The following is a 19,390-nucleotide window of genomic DNA, read 5'->3' as shown; positions in this document are numbered from 1 at the left end:
CAAACTATTCAAGCCTTTGAACTACCTTTTCACGTCTCGAATCTCACGTGTGTATGTATATTGGTTCTTACATACATATGCACAATTCACTGCCAAAGGGCAACTGTATGTGAAAAGAATCAAAAGGTGTTTGAGCGTATCAAACGGTGGCAACTCCGCTCCGTTGCAGCTAGGGTGGCAAGCGGAAAGTAGCACATAAGGGTACATTCAACTCAACGAGCGCCATGTTAGGCATAATATTGTAGGCAATGAGCGAAAAAGTAAAAATATAAAGCAAGTATTATCGCATTCGTTTGCAGGCATTGAAGTTGAGTGGAAAGTGGCAAACCAGACGTAGAGATTATTTTTTTATTTTATTTAACTTTGAAATAGCAGACATTTACAAATTTACGTATATTTTTTTTAATTTTGCAAAAAAGATATGCCAAAAAGCTTTTAATTCATTTTAATTTAGTGTCTAATACATTAAAGGCTAGAACATAAAGGTTTCATATAAACATACATATGCACATATGTAACTATTTTATTCCAGCCTTAAATTATAAATCAAGCAGTTCAGTTGAGCTTTCCATCATGTGTTAGCTTTGTTGCTTGACTGATTTAAGGATATAAAATGTGCGTTACAATTGCCAAGGACATGCAACATATGTATAGCGATGTCGTGTTTACTTTTCGTATTTAGTAGTGGCTTTTGTAGTAGTGCGATTGCATAGCATAGTATGTTAAAAAGTAGCATTAAATTACTGTTGTTGTTCTGGCCTCAGCGTTATAGCTGAAAATGCACTTTCATAGCCAAACATGTATTTGAATAAACCAACATTGAGACAGAGGTCACATGCTCAGCTAAATTTGAGCTCAGCTCCAATGAAATGCAACTGCACAATGCTGTTTTGGCATCACAATTGAGACTCTGCATATACGGGTGTATGATGTTAAAGCAAAATGGAGACTCTCGCATAGAAAGCTTCTCGGTAGGAACAAAGTTTTGGAAAGGTAAACAATTGCCTATTAATTCTTAAGTATCTAAGTGATATATATTATATAAAGGTCGAAGAAATAATACATCCCGTTACGTTTCGCAATTTACACATTTACTTTAAGATCAAATGTTTAAATTATCTTCAAAGCTGCAATAGCTGTTCACTGAAGTGTAAAGTATGTCCCTTTCAAAAACAGGCAGTGGAGACATACTTTCTCTTCCTTTGGCTATAATAAGTTCACATGATTCAATTGTGAATCTTGGTTGGAATGCAGAAACTTCAGTAGGTAACAAACGGCAGTGTAATCTGTGATAATTAAATATTTTCCTTAGCTCAATAGCAATTTGGTGACAATTTGAAGGAAAGTCAAGTCTAGCGAGATGATTTCACATATGCTTCAAAAACCATTGTAGCTTTCGTTTAATTAAGATATGTTCTAAATTGTCTTAGGAACTAGATTAGAAAGCATATATAATAATATAAAATTTACCTAGCGGGTTCATACTTTGCTAAAGCAAGAGATCAAAATCACAAAAGCGAACTCGTTCACTTTTTGTATTTATGTGTATGTAAGACTATGTGTGGTTGTTGTGCGTTTGATGCTGAAAGGAAAAATAGGAAAAGTAGGCTGCCGTAAGTGTCATAGGATGTAGAAGTGACTCACTCATTTGCGATTAAAAAACAAGAAGAAGAGTAAATTCAAACGTAGGAAAAAGTCAATGTGCAGTGAGGCATTGCATTTTGCTGATTCATTTCGCGCTCTAAATGAACAGGAAAAAAACTACAGTGTAGAAAGTAGTTGCTAATTCGGCTGTTAAAAAAGCAAATATGAAAAAATGTTTGAAAATTTTCCATGAAAAATGTGAAAATTCGTTTTCTGCTTGAACACTGAACTTTCATACAAGCTTTCACTCTTACGCTTTTATTGTGAATACGTGTGCGTCAAGAAGTACACAAAGTGCATTTACGTCATTACCGCTCAAGTAGCATGAAAAATGTGTAAATAAGTGCAAACTTTCTATGGCATTATGCGTTGCAGTGGCAACCGTTAGCTGAACATTTAATCTACAAACATTATTTTAAAAAAATTGCGGAAATACCTTTATGACAGAAAACTGTAACCGACAGAGAAGCTTTATGAAAACCTATAGTCAATTGTTTATTCTATACTATTTTCAATGTTAGTGTAAGCTGTTGTTGTAAGTATAAGCTACATGAATATATAAGATATATGTGCTTCCTTAAACTTGAAATGACGGAGCTTTATTTAAAAGAAATCTTATTTCTAAATCTCATTGTAAGCCGAGAGAAAATGCTAGTGGAAAAAATTTGAGAAATTTAAGCGGAATTTGTGACTTCCTCTTTTAGTGACTTCGTACAAATGTATAAGTATGTTAGACATATGACATACTTGTACATGAGTAACACGTAAACGACTTTAAATAAAATTATGCAATTGCAATTTATGCTGCTGCAACAGCTCGCAGCCATTTGTAGTTGTTGAAAGTGGCTTTAGTTGTTTGTTTTTGTTGATGCAAGCGCAGTGGAAATTTTCAAAGGATGTTCGCACCTTTCATGCGGCGAAAATATTTTATTTTTACTGTGCCAAGCGGTTACTCCACCTGCTCACCCTATATATACTTGTAGGTTGTGTATAGCTTAAAATGTGCCGCGCGTATAAGTTGGCGCGTGTGTGTGTGTGCAGCGCATGCAGGAAATGTTGCGACATAAATGAAAGGGGAGCGAAAAATGTGTGACAATGTTCACAGCACTTTTAAACGCTTGTAAACTCGTGTTTTAAATTGGCTTAAAGAGTTCATGAATGCTTATGAATTTTCTCTGCTCTTACGCTTGGTTGTGAGTGAGTTATTTCGTTTGGCAGGCGCAACATTTTTTCTCATTCTTTGAGCATCATATTGCCAACAATTTGTGTGACTACAGTATTTCGAAAAGTAGTGAAATAAATTGGCGTTAATTTATATTCATATATGCGTACATATTTCTAAAAGTATGTGGATTCTACAGACTATAAATATATGAAATTTACTATTATGCAATTAAGTATGACACATAAGCCAATAAATAATTCGACGACAAATATATTTCGATCAAAAAAATTTTGTAACTGATATATCTGTTTATTATATTTCAATAAATATTATTGATGATACTTTAAAATTAATAGTTGTTATTTCAACAATTTATGGTAAAACTGTTTCAAAAACGGAACCTTACAATTGATTAATCATCGCGCTCAATGCTTCAGCTTTAACAAATGTGAAAAAAATTCACAATGCATTTCGCATATATTTTGCAATATTTAAGGTGGCACATATGCCGTGAGTTACTTAGTTTTGCTAAAAAAATTGTTTAACAAAATTTTATTTTTAGTTTCCAATTTCTGACGCTTTTGTCAACTGTTGTCATTTCCGTCATTATTTTGTTGCCACAAACGTAACACCTCGCGCTGCGGCACGTGTTGCAAACGTGCTCACACTAGATGCACACATTTCGAACTCGACTATTAGACACATATTTTGTGCGCCAGTCGGGCTGCATGTGATTATTCATTGCCTTGTTTGCTGCCAAATGTCAGCGTGCGTGTGCGTACCCGGCTCACATCGACCCAGTCACGATATGCATTACATGTAACCGCACCCTTTGTTGATACAAAAACAAATACATGGAAAAATTGCATTGCAAAACTATTTGCGTTTCGAAAATCCGCAGAAATCTGATTATTTTCACTAAACGTGCACCTTGGCGCATGAGCAATCATTTCGCTCTTCCATTGTGTGTGTCAAAATAACTCATACGCCATGCTGGCTCATCATTGTCGTTTGGTTATGCTGTGTAGTGTTGCGCATATACATGCATACATACATTCATCAATTATTTCCTGCTATAAATCAAAACCTTCAGTCTGAACTTTGCTTTCGCCAGTGTTGAACTATGCAACATCGGCCCAACTCGTTACCCGGCAAAGCCTTTTGCAGCATCATGTGAAGTGCCAGTTACTTCAGTATATCACTCCAAAGGCCCCGAACATACATATGTACATATATAAAGGAGATTAAGCTCATATGCTCGTGCATTTGCATTTGCGTACAGCGCGCTGCTTAAAGTGCCCGCATGAATGATCACATGCTCAACAGCCCCCGGAGTGCACTTTTGACAGCTTTTGCATTTTTGGCCTGTCACAGCGCCATGGCAGAGCATGCCTTTTGAATTATAGCGTTTTTGTTTGATGAAAAATATATATGTTTCAGCTGAATTTCCAAACAAATTTATGTTACCGCTAGCTTGCAGTCATTGGTCAATAATTCTTCAGCGCAGCACGAGTATGCTTTTAGCAAATATCACTCATGTGAAACCAACATTTAAATTGTCTGCTTTATTCTCTGATTTAAAAATGCGCTATGAAATCCTCTGCAAATTAAATTAATTAATGGTATATTTTAAATTTGTGAGCTAGTATGCGTAGACATTAAGAAAAAATATGAAAGCTCCGCAATTAAATTATTTAATGCCGGCGTGCGTATATACATATGTTTAACTGCAGCAAAGCATATTAGGTTATAAATAATTTATATATAGCTATCTAGTAATCGTGTGCGGTAAGGAGATAGGATAGGTGCAATTTAGATCTCTGCAGAGAATATATGTCGGTATGTCTGTTCCGCACACACAGCGGTTGGCTGACTCGCTGCTGCACCTGCAACGTTTCAATTTCTCATGCGATTCCACTTCACTTACTTTAGAAATAATTTTACGTGCATTTTCGGTACATTTATCCGAGTGAACGGGAAGTTTTTCATTAAATCGTTGTGCTTACAAGAACAACAACGTTCCAACAAGCGCAAGAAAAAATGTGTTAGGTAGCAGCGCCTATAGCTCAAGCCAGTCCTTACACTTGTACATACGTGCAGCGATTTGTGGCAATACAAATTGAAATTGCCGAAAAACGTAAAGAAGAGCGCAACACAGAACAAATATTTAGAGGCCCGGAAGAAACATGTACTTAAATCGATTGGTTGCTGAATTTTCGATCAATTTATGTGGCAGCTTGCTGGTTTGCCGCATTGGTGACCTCGTACAAATCGGCAAAGTACACAGAAGTACGCTTGCGGCGTGCTACTTGCCACATTTCGACCAACTTCGTTAAAAGTATATCTCTAGCACAAATTAATTTCTTCCCTTATGTGCAACTTCTTATAAACTAGACTATACTAGAATTACACACAGTCGTTTTATGTACGAATATCTGAAAGGAAGCGTGGAAAATCGCCACAGGATACATTAGCGAATGAACTGCTGCCTGTGTTTGCTCATTACAACCTATTTATGTGGCATGTTGCACAAATGTTTTTACAGAAGAGTACTATTTTAGAAGCTGTGTGGGAGCGAAGAGTGTTGCAAAAAGGAAGAAACTAGAAAGAAAGTTTTCTTAAGTTTTTTCTTTTATTTTTTCTTTTACTCAAAATCTTATAAATATAGTTTTGTTTATGCATATATATATGTATATAAATATGTGTACACAGAACAGGATAAATAATAAACAAAAAATGTTATAGAAATGATGAAAGGCGAACAGTACTTGAAATAGCTGCTGCTGAGTTTTTCTAGCGATATATACGCCAGCTCTTCTGGTGAATTTATTCTTCAGCAGCTTTCTTGCTTTTGCTTTGACTTTTATGCTCGGTGGAATAGCTCAGTCTGGTGCTCCTTGATTTTGACTCTTTTAGATTTTCAATCCTGTTATAAAAGTGTGTTTTAGTAATTTTTAGATTCTATAGTTGTGGTTTATTGTACGAAGAGCAGGGATAATATAAAGTACGCACAAAAATTTCAACTTAACTGCGGAGATTTGGCAAAAAATATCAGCGATATACACCAAACATTGCAATTTAATATTATTCAATGGATTTTAGAGCTGAAATACTGTGAACTAAACTAGTAGCAGAGTCATTTATTTTCTAAATAATAATATATTAATAACAATTTCTTGAGTACCACTTTCGTACCAGCAAACCGTTTCAAATAGTTCTCCGACGATTCTTTTTCACAAATTTTATTGCAACATTCAGTAAAAACTAACACAGAGTCAACCAAATTTACCATCACACTCACATTTATCACACTAAAGTCCTTACATCTTATTTTTCGGCAGCTGTAGCGTGCTTTTAGGAGCCGAAAAATTTTTTAATTTGGCGCACAATTCAAATGAATTATTGTCGTAAATTAGAAGAGCTTAGAAATCGAGTGTTGGCAAAATTTGTTCGCTTTGAAGTCTGTCAGCTTCCTTTTGTTAAAAATGTGAGTTATGGTAGCAAAACGAACATAGCTATGAACGCCTGCAGGTATGCTAACAGTTTGCAGAAATACTAAAAATAAATAATTTTTTTCTTCCTTTCAATAGCGTTCAGGCAATTTACTAAAGAAAAAATATATTACAAATTGCTTGCTAGAGAGTCTTTGGGGATTGTGTTTGTATTTTTTTGTGTTCTTCGGCGCGCAAGCGATCATTAAGGCCTTATTTGCCATTCTCTCTCTTTTAAGGCATAAACCAGATTTAAATATAATGATTTTCTTAAGCTGATTATTTACAAGATATTTACTTCAAATTCATTTCGAAAGTTTATATACTTTTTATAGTTATTAAAATTAAACTTAAAGGACTTTGTTTATTATCTTATTAGAATCAGGATATAGGTATGCAAAAATTAGCTGCAAGTCGATCAATATCACGATAAATAAATATAAGGTGTGTATAGAGCTCAGCAGTGCCAATTTGACCACTTCTATAGCAGTGTATGTATGTCTCTATGCAAACTCTATTACAAAACCAACATATTTACATTTTTAAACCGCTATAAACTTTCCATCTTACTAATTATTCAATTAATATTAGACATACGCAATTTTCTCATTTGTTAATAGTCGCAATCACTCATGTGTGCACCGAGTGATGGTTTATTAATGATTGCAAGTCCTTTATTTGTAGTTGTTATAGTGTAAGCCACCAACAACGATTTTTTTACTATTTACGGTTTCATATGCGTGTTTTCCAATCCGATAATCAATAAACCAGCTTATGAGGAAACAAAAACAACAGCAACAATCAAGGTATCGCAATACGTGTCTAGGCTGGCGTCCTGCTCCACACAGCGCCTGCCTTGATTGCTCGATTTTGCCACACATAAGATAGCGCACATACACACAAGTAAACATATGCGAAAGTACGTAAGAAATTCGGTTTCCAACAATCACAAAAACATCGAAATGCAAATCAATAATTCTGTACAGTTCGGAAGCGTTTATCGCTGAGTGGAAATCAGCCGGCAATGGCAGTAAGACGTGCAGTGGCATACTATATATACATATATATGTGTATATAATATGCACATATGTATATATGTGCATGTATTTTCGCAGCCGAAAGTTGGGTTTTGTTTATAATTCTTCTGAGCTTACCACACACTGCGTATGTGTCTTCCAAAGACGGCTTTTACGGTTTTTCAAATACACCTAAGAGTAGCTCAATACATCACTTACATACAAAGGCTGTTGTTTTTATACTTATTTATATTTTGTGTAATACTGTGGCTCTTCCATGACCCTGTGTTTATTTATATAATTGTATATGCTCATTTCAGCGCGTGCCAATGCATGTAAATTATTAATTATATCCTGAGAGTAAAAAGTTTTTGACGCTCAACTTTATTACTGCCGACGACTATTTGCTTTTTGTTCTATTTTTCGGGAATGTTTCTATTGACTTTTCAGCGCGTTAACGACTCAAGTGCTATTTATTTTGTTTTTGCGTTAATGTTCTGAGATAAGAGCAATATCAACAGTAATTTGAATACTGAACACGACATAAATAAATATATTGTATAATATATTTTTTACTTACATCATATAATTTTATTTATTCATAATACCATCTGAAGAATTGTTAACATCAAAATAAATGTACAATGAATTATTGAAACATAGTTGAATTTTCTGGACTGATTCCAAGTGAGCAAAGAGCACCTAACTTATATAAGCACTTACAATTGTTTGCATAAAAACAGAGAAAGTTTTCATTGCCTCTCTAAAATTGAAGATTAACTGTATTTGCAATTACATATTTATATTTATTTATGTTCAACCGTTTTAAAACAACCCATTAAACAATAAAATAAGCTTAAATTAACTCCAACCATTGAAGAATGCAGATAATTGTGGGGAGAGCTATTTAGTAGTGATAACCAGACTTTGAATTCGGTAACACAGCCATGAAGAGTCGGTCAATGGCGCTGACTGCGGCTCGTTGCCATTGGGAAGTTATCGACTTTCGTCTTCTTGGCGCCAAGCAGCAGCGCTGCAATTTATTTTGCACTTATTTTGCTTTAAACACCGAGCAAATTGAATACGTAGTTAATCTAAATATCAAGTCTTATGTGTGTGGAGCACGTTCTTGGAATTTGCCAGCAAAATTAAATATATTTTAAAACATTTATACGCATACAAATATTCATATTTAATATTTAATGCGAACTACTATATTTCAGTTGTTTATAAATATTCTTACGTTTTTCCTCAACTTACAGGATTCAACCTCGACGCGCATACCTCGCCTAGATGGCGGCTCACGCATCCCTCTACCGGGCAGCTTGCGACCACCCAGCTCAACCGCACAGAATGTCACTGGTTTGGCAGCACGTACATCGCAAATTCTTCAGCGTGCGTCTACAGTTGGATTTCCGCAGAAACGTCCTTCGACATTGGCTGGTCTTCGGCCGTCTATTGTGAGTGCGAATGCTTTGAAGCGTAGCGCTTCTGGTGATCACATCACTAACGCAGTGAACTTGGTTACTAAGAAAACCACCACAGCGCTCAAGAAATGGATGGGAAAGTCGGAGAAAATGCCGCCGCCTGTTCCAGTTCATAAAACACACGTTGCGGCACAATCTAAAAATACAAGAAAGCAAACGCCACAAATAAAAACGTCGGTTCCAGTTGTGCCTAACGAGACGGATTATTTCGCTACACCACGTCCGCTTACGCGATCCGATACGTTTGTACGCACCGATAGTCCTAATGACATAACACAATTCTCACCAAGTTTACTAACACAATCCACGCCTGCACCCCCAACAAATGGGTCGCTTACAACTACACGAATTATCCGTCCTCCGGATATTAACGAGACAACGAAATTACTTAACAACAATACCCGCCATGCCCTATATAACACCCAGAGTTTGGATAGTAGTCATGTCAATCCAGTAGCGCAATTTGGAGAGACTTTTGAAGCAGACATAAAGCGCCAAATGCGATTTGAGGAGACAAACAACGATGTGACCATTAGCCTTAATAACCAATACTCGCCGAATGCAACGCAAGCAATATTAAAGCCCAACCTTACGGCTACTTTTAATGCACCTGCTTTGCTTGGCCAAACTATGAATGTGGTCGCGTCGTCGGAGACTTTTACGCATAAACCACAATTGTTCTCATGCGATACTGTTGTCTTCGACACCGCTTCCTCCTCTTTGGGTACCACGAAAATCATAGACTCAGCTGATGCCATTTCTCCAGTGACTAATGCTACTTACTCCAATCCGGACTCACTGGATAATCTTCAACTACTGGAAGATGTGTCTGCACCGTCGGGTTTCTTAGAAATGGATCTCACTTTACAATCAGATGGTGCAAGTGAACACGATAAGACACGTGATAACCTATTGGACTGTACAGTTTCTTCAGAAACCGATGAGTTGAATGTTACTTTGAAAACGCTGGCACCAGAAAAAGCTCACATGAAACTGCCACTTAATTCCACCGTGAATTCAGAACGATTGCTTGATTTCACTAACACTCTGTCGCCGTCTAAACATATGATGAACTTAACTAAAGATTATCTAGACCCCTTATATTTGGGTTCACGAAATTCGAGTCAGCTGTTGTATATGACGCAACATCAATATACCGGCTCCGAACATGACACTCCAGAATACAATTCGGTAATGAAATTCCAGGATCGACCGCATCTACTTTCTTCACCTCAAATATCACTCAAAGGCGCTCAAAGTGATTCGGTGTTGCCCACGTGTACGCCCGAAGATGAGCCTTTGAGCGTACCGATGAAAGTAGATGCGAAGGCTTTGCTTGCTATGGGTACACTTAGGGGGGATTTTTATTCAGCGCGAGACGGTAATCAACCCCAAGTAATTGGCAGCGCATCTTCTCTGCAAGATGTAAACAATCCGAATGTTAAACAGAAATCTCGTTACTCATTTGGTTTAGATCTTACGGAATCCACCCTTGATTGCTCAATTGACTTGGTAGATGTGTCACTTTCATCCAACGCTGCTGGCCATCCCACAGCCAACAGTTCCATGGCTGCGCACTCACAGTCATCTTTATTACAGACTCAACAGCAGCAGCAACAATCGCAGCCCTTGCGGCGACAAACATCCTTCGAATTGGATGAAAGTTTGGGTATTTTAACACCCGATCAAATGAAAGAATTTCTTGATTCCACCAACACTAACAATACTAACAACTTGGAGTTGCCCTTGTCACATAATGGAAATAAAATGGCAATGCACCACATGCGAATTGACCAAACACCGTCACCGGAGGAGCTACCACTAGATCCTGTTGAGGTAAAGACTGATGTGACAGAGCTTTTATTGTCACAACAACATAATCAGTCGAATATTTGTGAATCGGCTTTAAGTCTGCAACATCAACAAGCGCGTCAACAAAACTTACAACAACAACAATTGCAGTCGAGTTCTATCAGCACAGCTGAAACTATCTCCACGCATACAGATATCGACATATCATCCAAAACATCGGATGCCATGACGAAATCGAATGTCTCGAAAATTTCGACCAGCTTCATCACAAGTGTTACTAGTGTCACCAGCTTGGATACGGGCTATCAAGGCGACGGCGAAATGTCACGTCCGGCTTCGCGTGGCGCTTGCGACCATTCGCCATCCAATGGTCCTGCGACTCGTAAAGGCGGTCACGTTTCACGACAACCCAGTTTTAATCAACAACTTCAGCAGCAACAAATGCCATTGGTGCGGCGACAAGATCCAATGACAGACTCTGACTTTTTTACAGAATCCGATGCAGATGACATATTTCATCGTGGGGATCGTCGCGCCCAAGTTATCGATGGACAACTATATGGACCAATGCTCCAGCCAGCGACCTCCGTATTTATATCGGAAGATCCTGAAGATTCTTGTATGGAATCGTCAGGCATATTCACAGATGTTGAGAATCGATGCGATGATGATTTGGCGCAAATGCGTCGCCAAGATACGCAAGATGCAATAATGGATATGTCTCCCGAGGGTGATGGTGATTCCACGGAAACCGTGAAGAGTAATCGGGAAGCCTGTAAAAATGCCATCAACAGCGAGCGCAATGCTAACAAAAGTGAAACTATGGCTGGCGGCGATGTAACTGCAATAACAACGATGCGAAATGTTGCTGCCACAACACTCGGCCAAGGTCAGTTGAGTAGCAGTCAAACATCTTCAACGATACATAGCAGTATGAGTACCGATCGCCTCTCAGCAGCAACACTCTCCAATCGCACTTCATACTGCAGTGTTGACGGCAACACCATGAACGCAGACTGCAAAAGCTTTTCCTCGCTGGAAGAAGCTTTTGATGAGAGCACTTCAGCGCTGAACATCACCGATACCCTCCACAACACCATACTGAGTCCAGCTAGTGCTGAGCACGCAAGGCGATCACGCCTCTCCACAGCTGGAAACGACAGCGCTGGCGTCAACAGCCGTTCTGGCGATGAATGCTCGGTCAGCGTTGAATGCCAACAACACGAGTCAGTGCTGAAAGTTACTCCACCACGTAAACACGCGTCGCTAACTTCGCTCTCAACAGTCGCGGCTAACAACGCCGCATTCTATGGTGCTAAAGTAGAGAACGTGGGAAATAAGTTTACATGCGGTATATCGGCAACTAATGGTTCCGCACTTATTGAAAGGGAAACGCATTCGGAATCGGGCACAGCTGGCACAAAAGCGGCATGCGCCTCAACGTCATCTTCAACAACCTCGCTGTCTATAGACAATCAAAGCAACAATAACAAAAATATACATCGGTCTGCATTAGAGGCCGCCGTTGCAGCTGCCGCAAAAGCCACAAACGGTGCGATTTTCATAAACAAACGAACGCAGCACACGACGAAATTCGCATCTGCGCGTAATTCGCCTAAACAACGCACATCAACCGGGTCGGTCGCGAGTGTAAGTGATATTGGCGCGCCATCATTAAATGTGCGCAAAAAGCAGACTCCCAATAAATGGGAAGCAGTGATGAATAAAATTGAAAGCAACAAAGCGTTACCAAAAAAAAATTTGAAAGAAGTGAAATCAAAAGTGTCAACAATACTACGCCCCAGCAATGGGGTAGGTGCTACAGGTGATGCTGGCAGCAATGCCACTACAAATACGGCGTCGACGGGGCGGTTCAGTGGTAGTGGAGTGCCGGGGCGCACGAGCGTCACCTCTACGCCGCTAATACGGCGTTCACCAAGCTCAACCGCTGCGAGCGGCAGCATGAGTCCGCGTACGAATGGTATGTTGCTACCGCTGCGGCCAACGGATAACGGCACACAACGCAGCAACACTGGCAGTCCAATAATGACACAACAAGTGTCAAAGCGACTATTCCAAGGAATTGCAGCCAAGCGGTAAGTCTAATTATGTTAATTTTGGCTACGTGCATATACAAACATACATATGCATATGCATATAAAATATGAAAATAAGTATTTAAGTGGTTTTCGCATTCCATAGCGCCTTATCTGGGTTACTTGATTGTTGGTTGAGTAGAGTTGCTAAAAGTCAGTCTATTACACAACTATTTATTGAGCAACCATACACATTTGATATTTGCTTATCGCTTCTATCTTTACGTCTTCCTTTTATATAAGTGGCGTTTCCGTTATCTTGCCTATTAGTAAAGCTTCCTTATATTAATGTGCTTGTACGCGTGTAATTGCATTGCGAATACAAAGCGTCTGCCTTATTTCACGAAAAATATTCCACTTTTATGGTTGAATTTTTAGTTATTTTATCTAGCAAATATTTCAAATATTCCACGTTGCTGTTAACAACATTTGTAGCTATGTATGTATATATTTCTGCCTGTCACAATAGTTTTACCACTTGTATAAATAGAATAAAAGTATATATTACCAGAATGGGATTCTAGTGAAATAAAGATAAACATTTTAAACCCCAAGCATGCTTTTGTTTTTCAAAATATATGCAAAGCCAAAAATAAAGGAAATATCATATTTAAAATTAGTTTGAATTCTTCAAGATGATGTTAAATCAAAGTGAGCAAAGTTGTAATCAGAAAATTTCTGCAGTGCTTTGTAAAAATTTTTGCTAGAGAAATGTGGCAAGCGTTAATTATTATCTGCCACTAGAAATACAACTTAAAAAGCTCTGAGTTGAATAATTTATAATAATTTCGATTCTTTTACATAAAATATTGACCTTTCATGTAAGCGTAGTTTATGGAGCCTAAAGATATGTTCGACGATACACCCCTTTTATTTTGGTATGCAGTGACACACGCTTACAACAAAACGGTAAACTAATTATGTATATGTGCATATTTTATAAATTGTTATAAACAACAACACGGCACTGTCAATAAATGAAAGTATTTAAAGTTTAGACAACATGCAGCGTTCGCCGACCGTTGACTGATCGCTGTAGTAATCTGCGAGAATGCCACAGAGAGTCAGACTATAGCTCAAGTACAATTAAACGAATTATTCGTGGCTTCTTACAATTAAATATGGCTGCTTCAATAATCAAAATACTTTCATTGCGATTGCAACGGATTCCACTGAGTTTAAGCGCACATAAATGATGTTTATGGGAAAACGCATGTCTTTGACTTAAAAGTGCATATTTCTATAAGTACAGTAGTGAATGTTGTAAGAATGTTGTAAAAAGAAACTAGCAACTGCCATTGATACATCATTCTTAAGCCAATATAACTATAACTAAAATACTTCAAATAAAACAGTTGGCCAGTCATTGCTTTCGTGCGCATTGCTCGTAGAAGTGAAAAATTCAATCGCCTTTGCCGTTAGCCGACTCTTATATTTACAATAAAATCGCTTGTAAATACTAAACCCCTCGCACCGCACGAGTGCAGTCTTCCACGTCGAGATTTTTATGTGCCAAGAAGACGTTTCGGTTTCCACTGTTGCTGTAGTTCTTTGTATTCAGCAAAGTACCTACTAACATAAATATATATATAAACATGTAATAAATACGAGTTTACCTTTTAATTGTTTACGGCAACGAAAATGCTAAACCACAAAGTGTGTTGCATTCAAGCGCCAACAACTCACATTGATAGCGAATCAAACAAAAAGAAGAACAAAACAGCAATAAAAACTCACTCACTTTGCTATGAATGAATTCATATGCGGTAGATAGCAATAAAAACAACAATAACTTGCATAAATATTGCATTAACGCCGCAAGCAGCGACCAACAACCAAGATTCCAACACAGATGAACGGTGAGCAATTAGAACATTGCATGCGTGGCGTTTTGAGTCGCATAACTTGCCTTTGCGTTGCATTCAGTTGCGTGTCGCCGAGACTTGACAGTTCTGTGACACTTGTCATAATAGTGTGTCGTCACCACAAGCAACAATGACATACAACAACACATGCAGATACATAGCCACATTTAAGTAGACATTATTAGTGACATATTGACTTTGTTTATGCCTCATAAGATATGTATCTACCCATATATGCACACATATATAATATTGTATTAAATTGAATTTCATCAATTACCGGATATATTTAAAGTTTTTTTATTGTTATATGTATGGCATATGATAGTGAGTTACAATAAATCAATATTGAATTATTACATATTCTATATAAAATACCCTTATCAAAAGCAATAAAAGTAGTGGCCAATCGGAAATCTAAATCATACAAACTAGAAACTGAAAATGAGTTTTTAATATGCAAATTGTGTAATCCTATATAAACACTCTTTTGTTCAAATATTACCATATTATTTTTGAGATTTTCTTGGCAACTAACCCGTTTTTCGATTCGCCACTTCTTTCAACGAAGTTATTCAGCTGAATTCAATGCAACCTCATTTAATTGACATAACCTTACCTTATACCAGTTGCTCGTTCGATTCACTCTTCACCATTGATTGGCGAATCGAAGGCATCTATTACATTTTCAGTTTGAAACGAGATAAATGTCTGTATTGACCTTCGAAAGTAATAATTGGCGCTTACATTGATTTCTGCGAGCTTTCCCTCGTATTTATGGCGTGACCTTGTGCTGACCGACTAATGGAGTGCTCAGAACGACCTTAAAATTGTTAATGGATTCAATGAAAAGCTTCCCCATGGCGATCATACCTAAGATGTTGCCAGCCGCCTGTTCAAGAAAACATTTACATTTATGTTTATCGGAAACCTATTTTTATATATTACTTACGAAGTTTCGATTCCACGAAATTTGTTTGTTTAGGAAACACTATATAAGCGCTTAATTTAATAATATTTATTCGAGAAGAAGATGATATTTAATTTCATCAGCATGTCGAGTACAAATTAATATATTTACATTGTTTATTTTACGAGGGTAAACATAAGAGGCAATCGCTTTGGCGTAGACTGTTCTAAACACGTAAGCGTAGTAGATATGCATATGTATGTATGTAAATATACTTACATGTAAAAAATGTATATATTTTGAAAATTTCCAGTGTATATTTTACGCTAATATACATATGTACATATTAAATGTTTCCATATATTATTTACCTGTTATTTCACAAGCCGTGTGCATAAATACATAATACTTATGTATACAATAGGTTAGTAATATGCAAATGTGTGCTTGTATAAAAGTCGCCGGTTCATTTCACTTAAGTGAAACTTCTTTGAACTTCTCGTTGACCTTGCTGAAGTGCCAGCAGCATATATTTACGAGTCTACATATCATAGGAAAATATATACAAGTGTATATGTGTATAGTGTTGAACATATTATACATATGTATGTTCTTTTCACATTCGACCGAACTTACCATTTGTTGTCTTGTTTTCTGCTTAAAATATATTTAATGTTTAGTTTTTAGTTTCTTTTGTTGTCGACAAGTTCAATAAATATTTACAGCTGAGGCTTAAGTGCTTGAATATGCTCGAGTACATAGACTCATCACATCGCAAATATTCAGAACTAGTTTTAGTTATTCCAAATCGTTCTATCTCGCCTTAAACATATGTATATAAAAATATTATATATATAAAACATGTATACTTGTAAATATGTATATTATAGATGGCGTAAAGTGACGGAAATATTTTAAAATATTTCTTATCTGCTGTCTGCAAAACCACTCAAATATTAAAGAATTCTGAAATTTTAGGAGGACCTCGACCGTATTTTTTTCAAAATTTATATGCTGGGCACCTGGAGAATAATCAATCAATAAGTTTCATTCGTCTATACATATGTATGTATTGTATATGTTATATGTAATATGTGAACGAGACATTCCATTAGTCTAGAATTTTTTATTTACACGCGGTTTTTAACTTAACGTACAGACATACATATCTACACACACATTTGAGTGATTGAAGGGCGTTCGCTTAGTTTAACGAGCAAATTAAATTTGTTTTCATTGAATTTGTTTGGGAAAATTACTGTGGTGTCGACAAGTGGCATGTATACTATACATAAATATACACATTTGCACATACATTTACTCAAAGCAGCAACAACAAAAGCCGCAATCGAACAAGCAGCTAATCCAACAACGTGTTTGGGCGTTTTTCTCACACTCACGCAAGAGCTAGCTGCGGTGCGGTATGCTGGGGGGGCGTGCTACGGTAGTGTGTGGAATTATGTATATAAATATGAAAACGCACAAGCACACCTGTCTGTACGCGATGCTGACGTGCCACCGCCGCTGCTTACACGCACCCACACACCGCACCTTGGCGCGCAAGCAATCAAAAAATATTAAAAAGCAAAGCGATTTGTACAGTAATAAAAATAAAAGCGTGCTTTTGCTGTTTGCGGTAATTTTTGCAAGCATTGACATTTTGTTTGATTTATACTTGTAGTGTGTCTGTGCCGGTGCATTGCCAGCGCACAACGGTTGTTTTTTGTGTTGTTACAAGTTAGAGTTTTTCATTTCACTTTTTGATTTACAGTTGTCTCTTTTTAGTTCATTACTTAATGTTACTGCTGTTGTTGTTGTTATTGCTCAATGAACGCGCTTGTCAATTGTGGCGACTAATTTCTCAAAACTTTGCATGTAAAAAATTAATCATGTGAACCTTGTGGGGAGGCATTTCCACTTCCCGCTCACCACTTTGCAATACCATTACCAATACCATTCAATTACTTACATGCACTTTGGCGAACCTCTCCACTCTCTTCTGTCATTTTAATATCCCGCTTTGCATTTATGATTACTAACTTGTTATTAGTGGTGGAAGCTGAGTTTTATTGCGGCACTTTACGACTGCATCTGACTTTGCTTATTGCCTCGCTGATTTGTGATCTTTGACATTAGCCGCGTTTGTTTTGTGGTGATTTTTTTTGTGATTTGGTATGTTTTGTTGTTGCACTCGTACAGGAGATAGTGATCTCAATGATATTTATTTATATATGTTTCTGTTTAACCTTTTTCACCCCTTTTCACCCCTTTTAGTTATTAAAAAATCGTTGTTTTTGAATTATTGTGCTCAAAGGTGGTGGAGAGGATAGTGAGTGCAATTTAATCCACAAAATGTTATAGGCTAGGCACATGAAACAAATCTGCAAATTATTCCTTAATTCTCACTTTAATTTCTTAACTACTGAACTTTTTTTTCTACTATTGGATATAGCGAAATGGATATATAATAGGGCGAAGAGGTCTAGATCGATTTTACTAATTTTGGATCAAGGCAATATGGAAACCACAAGTTGTACTAAGGATTAGTGGGCGGATGTATTATAAACCTAGCTGATTAATTATCCCGGTTAAGCGTTCCGGGCTTAGAAACTAAAAAAAAAATTATGAATTGAATAAAATTGTGTTGTCCTATTATATGTCGCGATTTTTAGTGAATTATATAATAATAAGGAAAATATCGATGACTAACAAACACCGTCGCGGATTTTTTCAGGAAAAGTATGGTCATCTAATTATAACCCTTTTAACGGTAATGTTATAACCCCAGTAAAATCGCAAAAGCACAAACAATTATATCGCGCCCTGGGAGTATTTATGTTAAATTATGTATTCATGGGTTTTAATTGTAGTGCTGATTAATGGCATAATACGAGCATCAATAAAAACGAATGGACTTGTACATATGCGTAAACAAGCGTTGTTACATTTTGCCTGAAAATCACAGTGGCAATAGTATGTATGTATGTGTATGTACGTCTGCCCATTAGCGGCTGGCAATATGAGAATTCCCACATATTGGCCAACACCTTCTCTCAGCCTCGTTGGCGCGTCGGTACGAATACGCACTGAGCATGCTAACGAAACCGCGGGTGTTGGGCCTACTGCTACCATTTATCCATAAGCAATTTATGCCATTTTGCATGCGTCCACACATATAACCTCAAAGTACACATATAACCTCAAAATAGCAAATAAATTTGGCCCACTAAGGCAGTATGTTCACGCGGTTGCCATCTTTGCATGCGAAGTGAATATTGTGAGAGCTGAACGTCGGAAATTAAGGTTAATTTAAGGCGTTTATCAGTCAAGTGGCGTGTGTAGCACATTCTGGCCGCTGTTCGCACCTCTGCAACAAATTGCCGCCTTACAGCGTCATGGTCATACAATAATTGCCACCTGTTTCTGCGCCTATGTAATTCTCATATTGAGTGAAAAATATTTAACGCGGATATGGTAAATTTGCTTTGTTACTTGCGCGCTTATTTACTTGCTGTGGACTTTGCGGTGTCAATGGCGGCGGTGCGTAAAAAGTTGGCATAATTTCCAATGTTTACGGTAAATAGATAGCACTCAATTATCAATGTATGTGTATGTTTCTGCTTCATGGAATGCTTTCGTATTAGCCTTTTTTGTTGAAACTGAATATCAAAGCGTTTGTTTCCTACGCGCCGGCACGGCCTTTCGATGCTTATCGTTTTTGTCGGTTTGCTATTTTCGCTTTGATTTTGTGTTGTTGTGTGCGCTTTTTGCAAAATGTGTGCGCGCCTGCCAAGCGGTTTGCATAGACATTTGCGGACAGACTGGGCGAGTACATTCAGAGCGATTGACTTTGCATTTAAATTTGGTAAACATTTCCTTTTGCGCCTCGAAAACGCTAAACAGG

The 19,390-nt window shown here is 37.4% G+C and overlaps 1 protein-coding gene across 1 annotated transcript in view; it reads left to right on the top strand.

The window, feature by feature from the left end:
* toc (toucan) overlaps window positions 1-19,390 on the top strand; it is a 108,868-nt gene that overhangs the window by 7,140 nt on the left and 82,338 nt on the right. Inside the window, exon 2 of the mRNA XM_036369386.2 lies at window positions 8,579-12,711. Coding sequence (XP_036225279.2) covers window positions 8,579-12,711 — 4,133 coding nt within the window. The remainder of the gene's footprint in view (window positions 1-8,578; window positions 12,712-19,390) is intronic.

Source organism: Bactrocera oleae, chromosome 3 (assembly GCF_042242935.1).
Source record: "Bactrocera oleae isolate idBacOlea1 chromosome 3, idBacOlea1, whole genome shotgun sequence".
NCBI classification, from domain to species: Eukaryota; Metazoa; Arthropoda; class Insecta; order Diptera; family Tephritidae; genus Bactrocera; species Bactrocera oleae.
This window is presented reverse-complemented; position numbering and strand designations above follow the sequence as displayed.